The following is a 20,694-nucleotide window of genomic DNA, read 5'->3' as shown; positions in this document are numbered from 1 at the left end:
TCTGAATGATTTGCTTGTCACACTTATAGTAGCTGATCGTTAAACTAGATAAAACCACAAGGAAATCTGCATAAAAGCTTCTCTGGGAAAATAAAATCGTCCCACAGAAGGAGCAGGGTTACATGATTTTCTGAGAAAGCTGAAGATCAGTTGGATTAAAGGGAGCTTGTAAGATAAACTGTGGAGCGATGGAAAAAGATGGAGCAGTGTTTGTCAGGGCTTGTAAATGAGTGTGACAGCCGCTCCCCTGTGGGACAGAAAGATGGAGATGTTATTTTTCCATGATGTCAACAGCAAAATACCCTCGACTCCCCTGCTACTGCAGTTACTGACATCAGTACGGCTCACTGCTAAGATGAGACGTGACCACTGGCCACAAACACACACACACAGTACTGTGCTGCCTCACACAGAGAAAGTACCCATATAATTATAAAATCAACCTGGGTACTGTTACTGTAATGTGTCCATAAAGTCATTGTTCCATTTCAGTGGATCACCTTAAGATTTCCTCAGGACAACTTTAGGAGAGGGCGACGTGATGATACCGCAAGACAATTTAAGTTTTACTACTGTCAGATTTTGCCACACTATGGTAGCTATTACTTTTAATACTTGTAGTTGTATGCGATAATTGTGAGCAATGCTGGATTTTAGAAAGATTTTTGATGATTTTTCTTTATTTGGATCAACCGAGAACAGACATTTCTGTCTGTTATTTTCACTTATTTTATCCACTTATAGTTTACGGTCTATTTTCCAGAACATTTACTTTATTGCAACATATATTGATGTTGATATAAAGTTATATACAGTGATATAGGATCTAATTTTCAGTTATTTCTAGCTGCAAAAGACTGTAAAGAAAAGTTTGCAAATTATGATTAATTGCCAGATCACATGAATAACTGTTACAGTTATTTTTCATTTCTGGAAATATTCTATATCCATAGACTGTAGTCAGTAGTGACAAATATGTTAGTGAGGTCTGACAAAATTTTATATATGTAAAAATTGCACTGATATACTGTGTGTAACAGGAGTTGATAAACAAGCCCTCGTACCTAGAAAAGAGTTTCCTACGTCCACAAAACATGTCAAAATTTGCAGTACAGCACTGAATCTCTATCTACTCACTCATCGCAAGTCACAGTGGATTAAAGCATAATTTGTCCCTAAAAAGTAAAAATAAAATCACCAAAAGTTACACTGAATAATATTCAGCTGGGTTTTATTTTTTTACGAGTTCTTATTTGTGTTGTTTGTCTCTCCTTTTGCAGCCTACAGCTGATGCCTATCTGAAGATATTGGCTGGTGATGAAGTGATTCAAGTCAACGACCAGATAGTGGTGAGTGTTACAATACAGTATATTTTGTTGATTTGTTTCACACATTTAATAAAAAAGACAGTAAAATACAATTCACATGAAATGAATGTAAAATATGTGCGAGGAAACCTATAATAGCTTAGATAAAAAAACACACCCAAAGGACATATAATAGGTCAAAATATTACCATGACAAAAATCACTAGTACATTTTAGATATTAGTGTTACAAACATTTCACATATAAAAATATACGGTGTAAAGTGTAGGAGTAAAGTTCAAACAAAACAAAAAAATATGAAGAAGCAGGAGTAATTGCCATATTTACAGTTTCTAAGAGCGATCTTTTTTTTTCCAAATCAAATGTTTTTGTCAGCAGAGCATTTCTAAGTCTCTTTTATACACAGACAATGACACAGATGAAGATTCTCAGCCTGTCTGGTTGGGTTATTATGGAATTGAGAGTGTCTAAAACACTGAGGTAAATCTGCATATACAGTATATAGTATGCAGTATATACAGTATGTGTGTACACAAGCCTGCATATATGTTACACTGCTCCATATCACTGTACATGTGTGGTCCTCTCAGTCTTGTGTTTCCGTGTCTGAAACAATAACCTTCAAAGTGGAATAATCGTCTGTTTTGCTGCGTCAGGTGGGCTGGAGCAGAGCTAACCTGGTGAAGAAGCTGAAGGAGAATCCCAACGGAGTGACGCTGGTCCTGAAGAAGATTCCTGGGTCAGGGCGACGCAAAAACACAATCCGGCTCTCCTCCACACAGGTCAGGGGTCATTAAAGTCCTCCTCCACCTCACCTCATCACTCCATCAACACTGTGTTACCTTTCTGATTTACAAAGGAAACTGTGTTCAGTTGTAGTACAACTCAGGAAATTTGGATACATTAATGGTCCCCAGAAGATGATGGTCATAATGATAATTTCCCCTTGACCAACACTCCATGATGACATCATGCTCATTTTCAGGTTCATACTTGTATTTTGGGTTTCTACTAGAACATGTTTACATGCTTTAATGTTCAAAAAACACATTATTTTCTCATACTGTCTGTCTGAATATACCTGTATCACCCTCTGTCTGAAAAACTATGTTTTAGCGCCTGTCTCTTTTAAGCCGCGCTCTGATTGGTCAGCGTTTTCCAGTCTTATAAATAGCACAACATAACACCGACATTACGCGTGTCATGAGGACACATTTTTAGCTTCTCGTGTCTCATTTGTACACCATGCAACAAAACTATGGTAACATCCGCAGTTAGGTTTAGGCAACAAAACCACTTAGTTTAGGAAAAACGTCATGGTTGGGTTTAAAATAAGTACGTAAACTAAGTAAAATACATACGGAAACAACATAACGTAAGTACAGAAAACACCCCTAGATCTGCTTTATAATCCAAAAAGACATGGGAATCTTACTTTCTACACTATGGGACCTTTAAAAACCAAAGGTTAGATTTCCATGAAAATTACTGTAGATATTCCTGGTCCCAACAGGAAAAAACACACATCAAAATCTCATGTGCAGATTGCCTTGTTCGAAAGAAAATTAAATTTTGCAGCCAAAATATCTGAAAGGTTGCTTAGAAGAATGGCAGAATTGTAATATATATGTGTTAATATGTGTTAGCTGCATCCAACACTTTATAATATCTTGATATTTAATGAACAGCATTATATCATCCATGTGTCACACTCAGTATCTTCACCACCAGCCACAGATTTTGACAGAAGATTAGGAAAAACTGTGCATATCACCACTGTATACTGGGCCAGTGTGCACAATTACTCATGATGGGCCCACACAGGGACTTCAACATTTCTCAGGAATGACATCCTTCTTGTTACTCATACTTGTGGCCTTCAATAAACTTCATTTGGGAGTTGTGTAATCGTTGGTGAAGCCATTAGAAAAAAAACCCGAGCCAACACATACAAACGTTGTTGTACACATACAATTTTGATTTTCTACCACATACAGTATCGTGTCAGTTTAGGATAATTACACCCAGGGGTGAATTTATCAAGTCATCTTTCAGAAGCTGGATTATTCACACAGTTCATGTCGGGGGAACCTGAAACTTCCCTGTCACGAGAATCCCCTCTTCGATTTCCGTTTAACATCTCTCGGGATCCGTTTCCACAAACACTTATCTCTCAGTAGTCACTATGGCGACTGTTGTCTGTCTTCGAGCTACACACTGAATTACGTACTGAATCTGAGGCGAGCACACACACTGTGCATTTCACACCCCCTTGTGACTATCATCATGTTAATCGCAGATCCAACTGCCGCCGTAGGGCGAGAAAACACACATAAGGAGATGTGAATCAGCTCCTTCTTGCCCTCGCTAGATGCCCTGCTTTTAGCGACAGACTGCTAGTGTGTGTGTGTGTGTGTGTGTTGTCTCGTCTCCTGAGCCACAGGGTGAGCGGATGGAGACCTGAGGAGAAGCTGCTATTACAATCCACATGACATCCGCCTCCTTACCCTCCGCTAACCCTCAAACCCACACACACACAGTTTAGTGTGCACACTCACACACTTGTATACCTGCTGATTTCTTTTCAGAAGGAGGAAGAGGAGAAAGAAGAGAGGTCAGAGGAGGAAGAGGACGAGGAGGACAATCCGAGGCACTCTATATTTGAGAGGGTAGCAGCTTCTGTCAGGTCCCTGTCCTTTAGGTGAGAGCAGCTTTCATTCTATTAATTAGCTATTTCTTTTAATAATTGTATTTGTAGACAATTCCTTAGAAGCTAATCATCTTGCCGTAGCTGGGTCTGTCATTCAAAATACATTCTTGAATATGAAATGTACGTGATTTAATTTCTCATATGACCAAATGAAAAGCAAGTCTGTTTGAGCGTGATAGCTCAACATCTCAGAGCAGGTTGGAAATAAGCTTAGTAAATTACTAAACTACCAGGATTTACTCCTTATCTGAACCTCCCACAAACCCTTTTGACCTCGTTAATCTGCCAGCGCCCAGTAGGTTGGCGATGAGGTCACTCTGCAAATGCCATAAATTCCACCACGTGCGCACCCACAACCCACGGCTGACTGGAAATGAGGGAAGAGGAAGGGATGAGCAAAAAGCCGAATAGATGAGGGAGTTTTGGAGAGATGAAGAAAGACACAAACAAGGAGGAGTAAATGGGGGAGGAAATAGAGTGATGGAGAGGCTAACGGAGACAGTGCGAGCTGATGGAGAGCAGGCGTACTCAGACAAATGGAGGGGGTAGGCGGGGATGGTGCATTAAGGTTGTAAATAATTCTGTCACAGGGTGATACACTACAACTCTAGGGAAAGAAAAACAAGTAAAAACTTTAGACTACTGGCCAACAGTATAGAGTCATATTTCAAAAGACAATCATTTATACTGTTTCACCTCATAACAGTGCAGCTGAATCTCAAATCTCAGACATTATAGCCTCTCAGAGGCACCTGAATGCACCATCAGTGAGTTGTTTTGATTGATGTTGTGATCCGTTTCCATTGCAGGAAAGCCGTTCACGGGCCAGAAGTGCATCAGCAGCCTATGGGACAGGAGGAATCAGAGCTGTCCTTTGACAGGGATTTGGAGGGAAGTCAACAGGGTGGACTGTCACCGCTATCAGCCTCAGGTAAGAAACGCAGTGGGAGCTACGGGCCTCCGGCAAGAGAGCGGCTTGTTTGAAAGGATTTTAGATGGAACATAAAGCAGAGAGGGTTTTGCAGAGACAGGTGTTCTTTGTTGAAGAGAGATGAAAGAATAACTACTAGTGGTGTAACGATCCATCGATCTGGATCGATATATTGATTCAATGATCAACGATCCAATATATTGGTGCAACGTGAAAACATTGATACATATCATCATCTTTAAGATATGCCCTTACTTATCTTATTATTAAAAAGAATACATTGTTTTTCATTGAAATGTCTTGAAGAGTCCAATAATAAAATCAGGGCCAGCTTAAGGCATAGGATATAGGTGATCACCTAGGGCGCCACCTTCTGGGGGGCGCTGGTCGCCCTCTTAAAAAAAGGTAACAAATGAAGATATAAAGAAAGAAAGAAATACACTTTTCACCCCTGTAACTCTCTTTCTCACACTTTTTCATCTGCCCAGTCGCACTTATTTGTTAATAAAAGTGTAAATTGTAGTAAAACTGACTACACACTTTTAAGCCAACAATATGTGGGGACAATTTATATTATAATAATACAGTTATTTATGAAAAGAAAAATCTTAATTTTTGTCTTAAAACCATTGTGATATGTGTTGTGGTTTACAGGACTAGGGTTGGGGTTATGAGGGGTTTAACCTCCAAATATGAATTTTGCCTAGGGCCCCAAAAGGGCTAAAGCTGGCCCTGAATAAAATAGTTATATTTTAGTTGTCTTTTGTGAGTTGATATAAATATAAATGATTGTGTTAAATGGGCATATATCGTCTCATATCGATCGCAGGCCCCTGAATTGAATCAAATTAAAATCATATCGTTTTGTGATGTCAGCAAATATTGTTCTCCAAAGAATCTATATAATATTGTATCGTGAAGAAACCTGTGATTTACACCCCTAACAACTACCGTTTGAGCCCTCCAATTATATTTTAAAAAAAAAAAGTTAAATAATGTAAAGAAGGAAGTCAATTATACACTGCCTGCAGGTAATAATGAAAAAGCCTGAACTACTTTTGAAGGCAGTTTAAGATAGACCTGAGATCTTACTGTAAGCAATGTAGACTGTGGTCGATAAAAGTGTGGATTTTCAGTTTTTCAGCCTCAGATTGTACACCTGATTCTCTTCTTTAATCACTTGTTTTAATCTCTATTAAAAGAAAAGTATTTTGAGGATTGTTTAGTCCAGTGGTTCCCATGGACTGGGTCGGGACCCACAGGTGGGTCGCCAATTAATCTGCAGAATTTCTTCCATCGTCTTTTATTTAACATTTATATCTGCAGTACACCTTTGAGCCACACGAGGGAGCCTGAATCTTTGTATTGTTCTGATAAGTGTAGCCTACTTATAACATTGAAGCTAATATGAAAGGCTATTACACTCTGATTGTTTTACTGATGAGACGAAAAAAACAAGAGCCGGTTAAAATGCATTTGTATTGATTTATTAAACGTATATCTCTTCGAAATGGCTTGTTTAACTATTCAAGATAAGATGAGGTGATGGCGGTAAAAATGGTCAGGGACGTTCGTTTATGTACAGATTTGCTCTTCTCACGCTTGTGAATTGGGTCGCGATGGTTAGTCATTTTTAAAATGACAGAAAAAAGTTTTGGAAATACTGGTTAAGGTGATGTTTTTTGCATTTTGCGGTGACATTTAAAGGATTTCAAACTGTGACCTCACATGGAGGAGACAACAATAAATCACAAACTTTTCTCTCAATGGAAAACCAGTCAAAGTAATTGTTTTTGATTGATTGATTTACCAGCACTTGTACTGTGCACTTCAATGAGATTGGTCACCTAGATACAGTGATGTTGATTGTATAAACGTGTTTTAAATGTAGATCATTGACTGCTGACACAATGTGAATTATAGTGGTGTGTTGAATAGTTTGCTAGAGTAGAGTTTACACTTTAACTCATTTATTCAGGATGATGACGTGTGTGTGTGTGTGTGTGTCTGTGTTTCTCAGGGGAGTTTGAGAGTTTGGGAGGTTCAAGGCTCTCCCCAAAACCAAGACTCTCCCCAAGACCAGGACGAGATCGGTCTCCGTCGCTTAGAAGTCCTTCTCCCTTTGGATTTGGCTCATTCAGAAGTCCTTCACCTCAGTTAGTCGACCAGGACACAGCCAGCATAAGTTCCTGTCCTGAAATGGTGGGACACACGGTGAGTGAAACATTTACTGCTAGACATTTAAAACATTTTGAATCCCATTGTTGATGTCGTTTAAGCTTCATTTGAATTAAACACAGAATAAACTCGGCTTCTCTTTTTCAGGGCAATAAGGAAACAAAGAAGAGCTCTACAAAAGGTAAAAGTTTATGATGTAATATTTATTTATTTACGCAGAATCCCCAGTAGTTACTACCATGATAGAAACTACTTTTCCTGGGGTCGATACGAAAACACTGCATCACAATTTAAAAACAAATATGTAATTAAAATCCAAAGCAAAAAGAGGGAACAAAATAAAAACAAACTTCAACCAAAACAAAATAAAAAAATAATAATACATCAACAACAATTATACTACTAATGACAATGACAACAAAACCACATGTACCCACACCTTCAAAATTTTTAATACAGTTAAAAAAACAGCAGCAGCACCATTAAAATATAGCGTATACAGTTGCCGAAATATGGATAAATTAAGAAAATTCAAATTTATTGATCAAATAGTCAGATATAATGTGCGTGTGGTATTAGGAGAGGGGCTGGTGTTGTGTGCCATCAGGTATTTCTTTATACTCTTTTTAAACAGTTTTACTTGTTAAATGTGTAATATGTGACGGCAGATTCAATACCAAAACCAGGTTGCACTGAATTAAAGACAGGGTCCATGCAGAGTTTTGGGCCAATTCAAGATTAAAACAAAAGCCCTTGTTTAAGAGCAGAATAGGGAATAAACTGTTTCTATAAAATGTTTCCTAAGGATTAACAGATCTATCTGTCTAAATGTTGTGCCATGCTATGGAGAAAATAAAGGAATATGCACAAGTTGGAGTTTTTATCCTTTCCCAAAATGTGTTAGTTGACCTCTGTTGACCTTTCCTGCTCTTCTTCTTCTTCTTCTTCCCATCTTTCCGTCCTCCCAGGATCGTCAACGGCTATGAGTCGGCGCCGTGTGTCCTGCCGCGAGCTGGGCCGACCCGACTGCGACGGCTGGCTGTGGAAGAAGAGGAAGGAGAGCAGCGTCTTCCTCGCCCAGAAGTGGCAGCGCTTCTGGTTCGTCTGCAAGGGGCCTTCCCTTTACTGGTACACCAGCCAACAGGTAGTAACACCGAAACAGCCTCAAAGACGATTTTAATGTATTATGTATGGTTTAGTCAATAGTATAGACTATTTAAATGTAGATTTAGCTTATTTTTCTGTAGCCAGTCTTACGTATAACTTCATTGAATGAGTATCTTTTTCTGCAGGATGAGAAGGCCGAGGGTTTTGTCAACATAGCCAGCTACAACATAGAGAGTGCTGGAGAGCACAAGAGAAAATAGTAAGTATGAACTCAATGATCTTGGGGCTTTTTTAACATTTTATCCAGGACTATGAGAGGATCTGTTTGTTGATATTATAAAAGTTATGGCGCAGTGATCAGATTTTAATCTTTTAGATGCCATTTGAAACAGAAACTTTACTGTCTCACCGTGCACAGTGGATGATCTGTTTCGGCTTTATGCAACATACTGTACGTGATGTGATGCAGTAAACTGTGCAAAGCAAAACCTGTTTTAAAATTTTGACTGTTAAAGACAAAGCGCCTGTTGTATCTGAATCTGAATTTATGGAATCTCTTATCTATTGTGACAAAAGAGACGATGTACAGTATGTGTCGGCATGATTTGTGTGTTTTAATTTCTCCCTAATGAGAAACCTCCCTCTCTCTCTTTGTTCTCTCTCCCTACAAGCGTGTTTAAAATGTGCCACCAGCGATTTCACAACTTCTTCTTCGCAGCTGAAAATGTCACTGACATGAGCAAGTAAGTTGGATCGATTACAAGCTGAGGCCTTGTTTAGCCCGTCTATCTTCTCTTTTTCCAGAACCTAACAGATGAGGCAGTTTAATAATGCAAGTTTAGCCTCCAGTGCTTAATTTTTTACACAAATGACTTTAAAATGCAGCTGTATAGCAGACTTCAGCTACAAAATATAATGCCTTCATTCATTCGTTTTATTTGCAAACAGTGAGTGTTAGAGGTGTTAAATCAGACTCTTAACAGCTGCTGGTCTGCGCTGCCCCCTACAGGCGGCTTTTCAGGATCCTGTTTTTGTGCTGTAATGAAGTAATTTTTGTTGAAATTTAAAGCTTAATCCTGAACATTACTGAAACAGAAATTGTATTTGCTTTGTCTGTGTTGATATAGCTTTTTTTATTTTTTATTTCTCCAGGTGGATTAACACTCTGATCACAGCCATACACAAGCATAAGAAGTTCACCGCAGGCCCAGATAGTGAAGAAGGTGGGGAAACATCCTCAAGTCATGCACTTAAAAAGAACACATTTAGTGGTTTCACTTATCCGAAATATCTTGCAATACCTTCGGTGCATATGAAATCAACTTTACTTGTCTTGCAATTATGGGTTTCCTCCTCCGAGCTAATTTTGTTCCACATCAGCACAAGTCATTATTTTTTAAACATTGCAGTTGAGCTGTAATGATTAATCGGTTAGTTGTCACCTATTAAATTAATCGCCAACTATTTTGATAATTAATTAAAATGTTTCAGTATTTTTTTAAATAAAAAAAAGTCAAAATTCTCTGATTCCAGCTTCTTAAATGTGAACATTGTCTGGTTTCTTTACTCCTGTATGACAGTAAACTAAATATATTTGAGTTCTGGACAAAACAAGACATTTGAGGACGTCATCTTGGGCTTTGGGAAACACTGATTTCATGATTTCTGACATTTTTCACAATTTTCTGACATTTTATAAACCAAACAGCTAATCGATTAATTGAGAAAATAATCGACAGATAAATCGACAATGAAAATAATTGTTAGTTGCAGCCCTACATTGCAGTCTTACTAATTTATGGTTATGATAATTACACCAGGCAGAGTTAACTGGCAACACAGGACGAAGCATAATTACTGTTGCTATGGTTACCTGCAGTTTATTATGTGATTTTAGTCCAGCCAGCCAGTTAAAAAAAAATATCAGAAAAGTTATCTGTATACCAGATTATTCTAAATATACTGTGATATGATTGTGTTATGGTAATATTGTTAATTTAACACCTGTGTTTACTGACAGAATGTTACAGCGAGACTGAATCAGAAGACGAGACGTCACCAACACCCCGCAGAAGAAACAAGGTCGGTACAGTTAGAGGTTTTTACACGTGCATAAATACGCAACAACAACAACAACGGACACCATTATGATGTGTCTCATTATGTGCCTCAGAAGGTGCAGTCCCACACTCTGCCTCGCCCCAAGGGGAAGACGAAGGTGCCGTTAGTGAGTCCTGTGACAGGGGGCAGCAAAGGAACAGGTATGTACTGGATAAATCTGTCTCGGCTCTTTGCTGTTTTCTTGTTTTCTCTATCAGTGAAGAATCTCTTTAATCTGTGAAGACTGTCTGATGGATGGTTTAATAATATGTGAGTGGGAAAACTCATTTTCATCATGACATGTTTTCTTGACTTCACCCTGTGGTAATTTGGCCCAGTCAACAAATCATCAACCAAACCCCGCTGCTCTATTCTGTATTTAACTTCATCTTTGTCATCTCTCTCCCTCCGTCTGTATTTGCTCTTCCCCCGTCTGTGTTTTCATCCCTGTGAGAAGGAGCACCAGTGGACGAGATGGGCATGATGATAAACAACATAAAGGAAGGAGGAGTCTCTCTGATCGGCCACGAGCAGCCGTTCACACACGACCATTTCAGGAAATCGTTCATTCGACGCAACAAGAACCCCATCATCAATGAGAAGGCGCACACGCTCCGAGCCCTGCAGAGCACTCTAAAGGTGAGCAGAAGAGTCATATGATGACATACTGACAAAGGTCAAACACTCTCACCCTGCTGACTTTAGCAGTTAAAGGGTAACTTCAGTATTTTTCAACCTGGACCCTATTTCCACATGTTTTTGTGTCTAACTGACTAATAGGGACGACAATTTCTGAAATTGGACCAGTATTGAGGGAGAGCGCTGTAGACGGCAGCTGCTCACGGGCTCCAATATGATGCTATTGGGGCAAGATGGCACCGTCATTTCCGTCCACTAAAAGTGCTTGTTTTTGCCTGATTGGGTTCCGATTGTTATTATAAGTGTCTGTCAACATTATGGAAAAAGTCATGCTCAAGGAGAAGTCTCGTTCAGAAATCTGGCGAGGTGACGTGTTGGAGAACAGAAAGTGTAGCTTAGTGTTATCTAAAAGATTTTCATGGTCATGGCTGAATATTTAGATGATTTAGACAGCGTGTCTCCCTCTTCTCCCCCTAAACTATCAAAAACAATGAATAAACTGAAACAAAGCCATGAAAACTGAACTACCAGACCTCCATCCTCAAAAAGAAATGAACATAAACACATGGAGCAAAAGAAAAATCACAACAGGCAGAAGGCTGCATGATCTGGAAGGAGAGAGCTCCTTCTCCTCCAGCTTCTCATAAATATGGAGGCAGGGCTGTCAACTGATCACGGATCAGGAACATCTGAGAGCAGGGAGCGCGTAACATGGACCAATTTCAAATATTGTTGTCCCCATTAGTCACTTAGACACAAAAATATGGGAAAACATGGTTCAGGTTGAAAAATACCAAAGTTACCCTTTAGTAGACAAAGTTTATTTAGTACTGGCCAGTTAGAAATCACCATTATTCATCATTAGAAATGACTGTGTGACTTGTGATTTTCTTTCTTTTGACTGGAGGAAAAGGAAATAAGAATTAACCGATATCAAATAACTTTCTTGTACAGCAAGTTTGTTGTTCTCAGTCCGAATCAGGAAGTTTCATATTTGAGTATATCTGCATGCTCACTGGAACATGTTTTCACTCTGCAGGCCAAAGAGCTGGAGCTGCTGCAGATCAACAAGATCCTGGAGGACTCTGATCTGTCAGCGTCAACGTATCGCCAGTGGAAAGAGCAGAACGAGGAACTAGTTAAGGAAATCGAGAGACTGGACGCACACAAGGCCTCCAAAGGAGCGAACGACGCGGCAGTGCAGGACGACGCGGCAGTGCAGGACACGCCCGCCGAGGAGGTTGCCTTGGAAACTGTCGCCACGGAGACAGCCGCCACAGAGACAGCCGCCTCGGAGACAGAAGGCGCATACAGACTGAGCCTCAGTGAAGGGGAGCAGCTAGTGGACGCAGAGCCGTCTGACGTTCTCCTGGAGATCCCACAGGGTTCTCCGAGCGCCAGCCCGTTGTTAGAACTCTCTCTGGGGTCGCTGCAGGATTCAATTAACGAACAGCTGAGTGAAATGGTGGAGAGCGGAGAAGTCACCGAGAACTATTTCTACATATAAGACCACATGCTGGGACAGTCAACGTCAATGGTCTGTTTACCAGAATCAGACAAATGGAAAGCGTTTGTGACTGAGGTGCATTTCACTGCGTCCTCTGCTGACATTAGGATTAGTCCAAATTAGGGGTGTAAATCACAAGTTTCATCACAATATGATATTAATGGTGCCTTCAAATGAAACTCGTGAGCTCGTGTTTACAACATGGGAAGTCGTGTACACAAAATGCTTGGCGTTCAAGTGGTCAAGACGTGAGAACACCGCTGCTTAGCAACGGCAATAATAACGTTACTGTCGGCGTCTAGAAGCCACAGAGGCTAACAATTTAGCAGGCTAGCAAGTGGGTAACATAATGCAGTAAATGCAAAGGCATAATGACAGAGGAAAAAGATGAGACCGTTGGGAATATCAACATTTTCCTCAGACATATTATATAATTACGGGAAAAAAAACAATATACGACTAAAATTACAGTATATTAACTTATTATGTACCGAGAAATTAACTTCTGACAACGTCAACAAACTCGGAAACTGAGTTTTCAGAAACTGTCCACATTCACGAAGTTGTGAATACCACAAGACGGGGCGTTCATATGGACTCTAATCATGAACGCGGTAAACACGACCCCATTTGAAGGCACCATATACCGATTCTTTGGACAACAATACGATATTTGCTGATATCACAAAGTCTGCCACAATACGATTACGATTCAGGGGCCTGCGACAACTCAAAAAAAGCAACTAAATTATGATTTGAAAATTGTATTCTCGGGCTCTTCGAGACATTTTAATAAAAAACAATGAAAATAGATCTCCTGTGTTTCACCCTACAGTGCCACATTTCTCATGTTTAAGTGCAAACCTTTTTTATCAACTAAGAATTTCAAAATAAGGGCGTATCTTAAAGAAAATATGTATCGATGTTTTCAATTTACATCGTTATATTAGATCGTCGATCATTGAATCAATATATCGATCCAGACCGAAGTATCGTTACACCCTTAGTCGAAATTGCCATTAAATCAGCACTTTAATCAAGTACGTCAGTGAAATGCATCAGTGCAGATTTAGATTCGCTCACAACAAACAAAATGTGACAAGTTTACAACAGAGAAAAGAACAATTTGCCAAGTGTCAACCTGAGTTCAGTATGTATTTATGGGATTCTAAGATGATATAGAAAGTAGAACTTCTCTTAGGATTCAATGAGAATTTGTAATATAAGTCATGCCTCTTGTAATGTGATATGTAAATACAGTTTTACTATAAATACTGTATGTATTTGTTTATTGACATTACCTTAATAAAAGGTATACATTTGAAATATTTTGCACATTAAAAATGTTGCTTCAGAAACACTGTTGTTGTAGCCCCTTGTTGGTCAAGGTGATGTTTTTTCTTTGTTATTTTTTAAACCACTGTGGAGAACACGGTGTACTTCACATATATGGACATATGAACCATGTAGTCGAGCTGTGTGACAGCTGTGGCTCGGTGTTCCTTATTGCCCAAGGCTGCCATGAAAGCAGCAAGACTCCTCAATTGCCGAGATGTCTTTTCACTGTGGTATCGATCGGCTTAATAAAAAGGGAACGTGACAATCGCTGAAATGTGTTGTGAAGTTCCTGCTGGGGTTAAAGAGTTCAGGAGAACTTGTTCCATTTAAGAAGAGGTCACTGTGCTCTTGGGGAACCTTTAATGCAGCTGACTTTTTTTCTGTGCTTCGGCACAATCTTGTCTCTGAGCTCTGCCGGCAGTTGCTCTCAACCTCATGGCTTGTTTTTTTGCTCTGATGTGCATTGTCAGCTGTGAGTGAGGCCTTATATAGACAGTCAGGTGTGTGCCCTTCCAAATCAGGTCTAATCAATTGAATTGACCACAGGTGGACTCCAATATGAGGGTGGAATTTACACATTGGCCAAAAAAAAAACATTTTAAAAATCCTGTTTTCACTAAGTCATTATGAAGGGAAAAATGAATTTAATCGCATAGCATAAGACATAACAAAAGTTGAAGGTCTGTATACTTTCTGGGTGTATTTATTGGAGACTCAGGAGAAAATAAACTGAACTTGTTCTACTGAAGTGCAAAATATAACTGGCAAATTATATTTTATTATATGAGCGAATCCATTTTCTAAACTTCTTTTAATTTCATTGCAAGACTCCACTCGCTGCTTACATTTACTGACCTTTGTTTTCTCAACTATGGCACATTAGTGACTCAGATTTGTGCCAAATTCACTTTATTCATCTACATAATCCACTTACTGTAGAATGACGTCTGCTGCTGATTGAAAGAACTGCTCATCGGGTCGTGATCTGTTCACGTCTTTCTGCTAATTCACTGAAGTGACCTTGTCTGCTGTGCGTCGGCTGAGATGATCTCACTCAGAGTCTTTTAAATAGGCTGTTTTTTTCTATTGAAGTCAACCTTGATCTGCTTTTGCTCTAGATGGCACATAAAACACATTGATAGATTTGTTGCTGAAATGTTTTATTCAATGCAGACTGCACCACCAAGTATGAACACACTTTAACAAGTAAACACCGACGGATAATTTACAAAGAACAAACACCCTGTTGTACATCGTCCTCCTCCTCAAACACCTTTTGTCTCCTCGCTGTCCGTGTTATCAAGAGAGTAATATTACATTCATCAGATGAAGGCTCCTTAGTGAAGGTAATTATTATTTCGAATGTTCTTTCAGTAATTTGACTTCTAAAATCGGTCTTTTTAATTGCTCGCAGCGACTTAATGGAGAAAATATTGAAAGTAGATTGCAAATACTTTTGGAGAAAATCATTCATCATTGTTTTCTCCGCTCCAAAGAACCATATTTACAAAGAAAGACGGATTTCCATCAATGTAAAAAGTACAGATGAAAGCAAGTCTTTAAAAATGTACATTGGTAATCTATTACGACATCTAAAACAAGCTTGTCCATTTTTCTTATTCAAAGCCCTAACACTATCTAAGCAACTTATAATTTATCACAAATATATTTTACATTTCACAGTTTTGTTCGGACACACAAACATGTCATGTTTCTTGCTAACAGTACAAAGGCATGGCTACAAATGTAAAAGGCAGAACAGAGAGACCCTTCAGTCACGTTTCACTACATGTTGCAGTTAAAGGCAGCAGGAACTTGAGCTCTTTTCAACCATGATGAACTTCTTTGTACTTCTTTGTATTTTACACCCCCAAAAAATGACATTTCAAGGCAATTACTGTACCGTACATCCATCATGTTCTTACCCGACAGGTCCATTAATCAGGTAGTGGTAATGACCTGTGGTTCACAGTCATTTATGAATTGACTCATTTCATTAGTTGGCAGATTTATCAGCTGTTGAGTTGGAAGTGACTTTAATAAGATTCAACGTGTCCAGATTTGTTCATCTTTACCCATGTTTTAAAGGGAGAATTTGGCGTCTTTTATGTGGAATTAGTGTTGATGGTAAATGTAGTCGATTGAAGCAATAAATCCCTCAGTGCGTGCTAAATTTACTGAGAAAGCTGAGTTCGCAGCTGCAACATCATCATTGTTCTTCCTGCATCCAGCATAGGCATGACAATGACGTAGTTGATGACAAGGAAGAATACAGGCTGCTATTTCAGCTCGGATTTCTCTGTGTAGCTAGGGGCGTGGTCTAGATGTCGCTCAAAAACAGAACTCTTGTTCTCTTTGCTTATTTTGCAAACTTCGAAAAAATGGCATCCCAAAATATGAGCGCAGAGGATGCATTTTACCTGCCGGGAGCAAAAACCGACTGGTTGCAGGAGTAGTGTAACGGAGTGACGGTGAATGTGCAGCCCTGTCTCCTAAAAATGACGTTCCCATACAACTAAACTGCATTTTCAATTGCGTTTGGAGGGAAACTTATACATATGCTGAATGGAGTGACGAGGTAGAGGGAGCATAGAGGTGACGTTGGACAGAAGCTTGTGGTCAACACATCCTGGTACATGTCGGCACTACCGGCACGGCTCCGCAAGCAGGAGAAATCAGCTTTCTCTGTCAATATAGCACACGCTGAGGAATTTATAGCTTTAATTATCTACATCACCATCAACACTGATTGGACATCCACATATAAGGTACCAAATTCTCCTTTTAATTGTCAGCTTCATATTCTAACAGCTGACTTCATATACATCCGTGTCTGGCTTGTTGGTGATCTCTGGACATGAACGACACGCAGGGCAGACAGGTAGCTCTGGGCAGGACGGGCAGGTCGGGTATCTTGGTCGCTTGAAGCTGAACAGCAGAGCGCTGCCTCCCAGCATCTGTAAACATGAACCCAGCCAGCCAAAGTAGAGCGAGCCGCCCCGATGCAGGCGGAGCTGGGGGAACCTGGGGTTGTTGATCCCCTGACTTGGAGCTGCCATCCCCAGTCTTTCAAGGTTGTGGGTGTACACCCCGAGTGCAGTGAAGCTCAGCAGCCCGGCCATCACCACCAGGAGTCCACCTGTAGCTGATACACCTCTCAGAGGTATATCCATCCAACAGCGGACCCCGATGCACGCCAGGACAATGCCGGTGCCGCACAGGAACAACGAGGTCAGGATCAAACCTTGTGCCAGGCGAACCCTCGGGTCTCTCTGATACGGACCTGCCACAGGCCAGCACTGCTTCAGCTCGGGGTGCTCCACCTGAAGGCAGCTCTCCCAAAGTCCATCAGAGCGCAGCAAGAGCAGCGCCTCCGCTGATCTTCCGCCCGTCCCCTGACCTTTCAGTGCCGCCCGAAGAAATGACCCCGACCCCGCCAGGCTCAGATGTGCCTGTCCCTCTCTCCACTGAGGGGTGATGGCGGCAGTGAAGACAAGGACCAATCCCAAAGGGGCAAAGACAATCCCCATCACCATGGAGGCTGGCGTTTGCATCGTACAGTCAGTGGCGCAACCCTGATTCTTCTTTTACGAAAACTCTCAAGACATATAACTAATTAAAAACATACAAGCTGCAAAGTACCTGTCCTCAGAGTATTTTCCAAAAGAAAGACGGCAGTCGATGCTGCTTGTAATTATCGTATGTCGGTGTTATGGTTATCTGTTCAGGAAGGATAAGACAACACGATTGCGATGATCAGTTGTTTCTCAGTGTTCACATAGAATGAAATCCAGTCACAAATGTCTCCTCTGACCAGACACTGCCGATCTGTGTCTGCAAAAAAACAACAAAAAACTTAAAACTTCAAATACTCCCCTCAAAAAAAGGCATAATCCAGCTATTAGCAAAAGCAAAGAGAGTCATTACAGTGATCAGAACAATAAAAGTTCAAAATAGAAGTTTGTCCATTACCTCTTTGTCGAAACTCTCCTCTCTTTTAGCTGCAGACTCTTCATTGTGACCGTCTGAGTGAAAGAGAGAGATTCAGTCAGAGGGCGGGGTGGTGCACGTCAGGTCGAAGTGATGGAGAAGAGAGGCGAGATATGAGAAACAACAGAGAGAGGTGTGAAGTGGAGTAGAGACGAGCGCTCCAGCAGCCGGAGAAAGCAGAAGGAGGTTTGGCTCCACTGCTCCACCGCGCTGGACAGGAAAAGACTGAACGGTCGATGGCTGTCTCTGTTGCTAGGATACGATAACCTGGCCAGTCTCAACGTAACAGTGTGTGTGTGTTGCTTTATTTATCATAAGATCCTGTGAGACTCCTCTCTATGCAAGACCTAATTGCCTTGTGTATTTGTCGACTTTATGTGTGTGTGTGTGTGTGTGTGTGTGTGCTTGTATTACTGATGTTGTGGGGACATCTGTGTTTACACTCACATTGTGGGGACTCGCGTTCCTTTTGGGGACGAAATGCAGGTCCTTATAACGTAAATCATTACATTTTGGGGTGAAGACTTGGTTTAAGGTTAGGTCAAGGGTAAATCAATGTAAGTCAATGTCATATCCTCTAAAGTGAGGGAAACACAACTGTGTGTGTGTGTGTGTGTGTGTGTGTGTGTGCAGGAGGGTGTGTTGTTGTTTTCTCAAAGCCTCACAATTGATGACCAGCTATGACCTTGGAAGATTTCAGTCGGGTTAGTGATTATGTCAGGCCAGTGTCTGAATGCAGAGTGAGTCCATCTACAGTGTCTCAGCCCGGAGGAGGAAAGAAACGAACACTGCTCTCTGGGATGCAGACAAAACAACTTGAAGATGCGCGTGACTCATGCAGACAAACAAACACAAGCAGCCACTATCAGCATACATCACCGTCAAAGAAACACACACAACAGTGATAATATGATGACGTCCTTAATGGGGGAAAAACAACCTTGCTTCATTTTCCTCAGCAGGAATTACAACTATTAGTCACAATATCTTTCTTTTTAAATAAAAAATATATAATGTGGGCAATATCGCAGCTCACTTATTGGTGAAGGACAAATATTTATAAAAGATATTATTAACAGCCAGCAAGAAAGCTTTACAGCTTTCTTGCTGGCTGTTAATAATATCTTAATCATGCAAACGGTTACAGTCCGAACCTCCAACAAAGGCTGACTGGATAGATAATGTGACCAATATTCAAAGTGGAGAGAATTACTGTTTTGCTAAATCTTCCGGTTGATAAATTCTTGCAATACTGGGAAAAATGGATTGTGTTTGTGACCTCATGAGATGTTTACTGATTCATTACTGTATGAACTGGCAATTATTACCATCACTATAATGTTTGTATGAATGCATAGGTGACCAACCATTTGTTCTACTATGTTTTTCTGTATTTCTATGCCTCTTTAAAAGAAAAGTAAATAAAAAAAGTAAGTAAATAAAAAATATAAATATATGATGATGACATATGAAACCAATAATAAAAAAACATAATGCATTTGGGCATACAGTATTGTCACAAACCCTGTGCTGAATTTAGGCATTGATTACTGAATATAAAAGAACGATCTAATGGATTTGGGTGTGTTTTAAATAATAAATACTCTAACTGTTCTTAATTGAAGCAGGTTCAGTGTATGAATGATGGTGGAAAATATTCATTTGTAACACCAGGTTGTATTTGTTTTGATGCACTGTGGAGATTTATGTTCAGCCTGAATGAATCATATTTGTAAATGTGATCCAATTAATGGTAAAATATTTCACTTCTGGAAATGTCGCCGGAGAGTTGATGACATTAAGACTGACCGATCACCTCTGAAAGTAATGGGAAATCTAATTTAGGAAAGATCAAAGACAATCGAGCGGGTATCAGTCTAACAATAAATAAGATTTACTGAATTACGCCAGGATATACAAGAATAGTATACACAAGAAAAATACTAGAATACAAAAGATTAATTAGAATAGAAATGTACCATGAGAATGCACATCTGGACGTGGCATAAATCAAAGTGAGTGGAGTGTGTTGTCATAAACACATACTTGTCCTCAAGTGTCATCAGCATATGCCAACATTATAATTACAAACATGCCATTATTTCCTGTTGAGCTACCGGAAGGTTTCGACTTTATTGACATGACGGGAAACAGAGACGATGACACGCACACACACACACGAGAAATCGGAGAGCTGACCCAGCTGTGAGGACATGATCGCTTCTCTGTTACCACTTGTTACCTCCAAGGGGATTTATTTTCAAATGCAAGATGTTTTGATATGTTTCAATGCAGAGATGGCAAGGAGGTGACGGTATGGAGACATCTGCAGAGAGATGCACATTAAAGAGAATTATCATGAATTGAAAATGATGAAAGGGTTATTAATAGCCCACTTTCTCTCATGCAGGCACATTTCAAGCCAATGCAAACACACACACACACACACGTAGTCTCAGTCACTTACCATTCAGGAGGGGTTGTTGGTATCTCACTGCAGATCGCTGGCTGCCTCCCTTGCTCTCATCTGAATGGCTAACATGTTTCTCTCTCAGGCAGCAGATGGTGCAACCGCCTCTTCGTTATTCCTGCTCTCTCTCTCTCTTCCTCCTCGTTTCTATCCTCGCTTCAGCAGTCTCCCCACCCGTCTCTGCCTCTGTTTGTCCTTGTGTCTGTCCCTGTTATTGTCTGCTTGCCTTTCTGCCTCCCTGGCCGTCTGCCTCTCGGTCTCACTTTCTGTGTGTGTGTGTGTGTGTGTGCCTCTCTCTTTGACTTGCTGAAGGATGTCTGTGTTATATCTAGGACTGGAGTGCCTCCCTGCTTTCCCCCCGTAAGTGTCACCAAATAGGGTATGCTTTTCTCAATA

General features: G+C 40.3%; 2 protein-coding genes across 4 annotated transcripts in view; one reads left to right on the top strand and one right to left on the bottom strand.

Moving 5' to 3' along the window:
* Positions 1-14,105, top strand: part of cnksr1 (connector enhancer of kinase suppressor of Ras 1) — a 32,347-nt gene extending 18,242 nt beyond the window's left edge. Inside the window, exons 8-21 of one of the 2 annotated variants that reach the window (XM_074660509.1) lie at positions 1,281-1,349; positions 1,985-2,110; positions 3,917-4,029; positions 4,848-4,969; positions 6,990-7,183; positions 7,295-7,328; positions 8,116-8,291; positions 8,440-8,513; positions 8,926-8,997; positions 9,407-9,477; positions 10,275-10,336; positions 10,428-10,515; positions 10,812-10,993; positions 12,033-14,105. In XM_074660509.1, coding sequence (XP_074516610.1) covers positions 1,281-1,349; positions 1,985-2,110; positions 3,917-4,029; positions 4,848-4,969; positions 6,990-7,183; positions 7,295-7,328; positions 8,116-8,291; positions 8,440-8,513; positions 8,926-8,997; positions 9,407-9,477; positions 10,275-10,336; positions 10,428-10,515; positions 10,812-10,993; positions 12,033-12,500 — 1,851 coding nt within the window. In that variant the 3' untranslated portion in view covers positions 12,501-14,105. Of the gene's footprint in view, positions 1-1,280; positions 1,350-1,984; positions 2,111-3,916; positions 4,030-4,847; positions 4,970-6,989; positions 7,184-7,294; positions 7,329-8,115; positions 8,292-8,439; positions 8,514-8,925; positions 8,998-9,406; positions 9,478-10,274; positions 10,337-10,427; positions 10,516-10,808; positions 10,994-12,032 lie in introns of both variants that reach the window. The other variant, XM_074660508.1, reaches the window with a different exon arrangement.
* Positions 14,106-14,962: 857 nt separating this feature from the next.
* On the bottom strand, positions 14,963-20,629 carry cldn23l (claudin 23-like). 2 transcript variants are annotated; one of them, XM_074661046.1, is made up of 3 exons: positions 20,296-20,629; positions 17,811-17,863; positions 14,963-17,672 (listed from the first exon to the last, which is right to left on the bottom strand). In XM_074661046.1, exon 3 carries the CDS (start codon positions 17,390-17,392, stop codon positions 16,643-16,645), a length of 750 nt encoding a protein of 249 aa, XP_074517147.1. In that variant the 5' UTR covers positions 17,393-17,672; positions 17,811-17,863; positions 20,296-20,629; the 3' UTR covers positions 14,963-16,642. The 2 variants fall into 2 exon arrangements, with proteins under 2 accessions (XP_074517147.1, XP_074517146.1); XM_074661045.1 differs by lacking the exon at positions 20,296-20,629 and adding an exon at positions 18,276-18,900 and having other exon boundaries at positions 16,226-17,672.
* Between the last annotated feature and the right edge of the window lie 65 nt (positions 20,630-20,694).

Source organism: Sebastes fasciatus, chromosome 15 (assembly GCF_043250625.1).
Source record: "Sebastes fasciatus isolate fSebFas1 chromosome 15, fSebFas1.pri, whole genome shotgun sequence".
Lineage (NCBI taxonomy): Eukaryota > Metazoa > Chordata > Actinopteri > Perciformes > Sebastidae > Sebastes > Sebastes fasciatus.
Note: the sequence above shows the minus strand (reverse complement) of the source record. Positions and strands in the feature narration are given on the sequence as shown.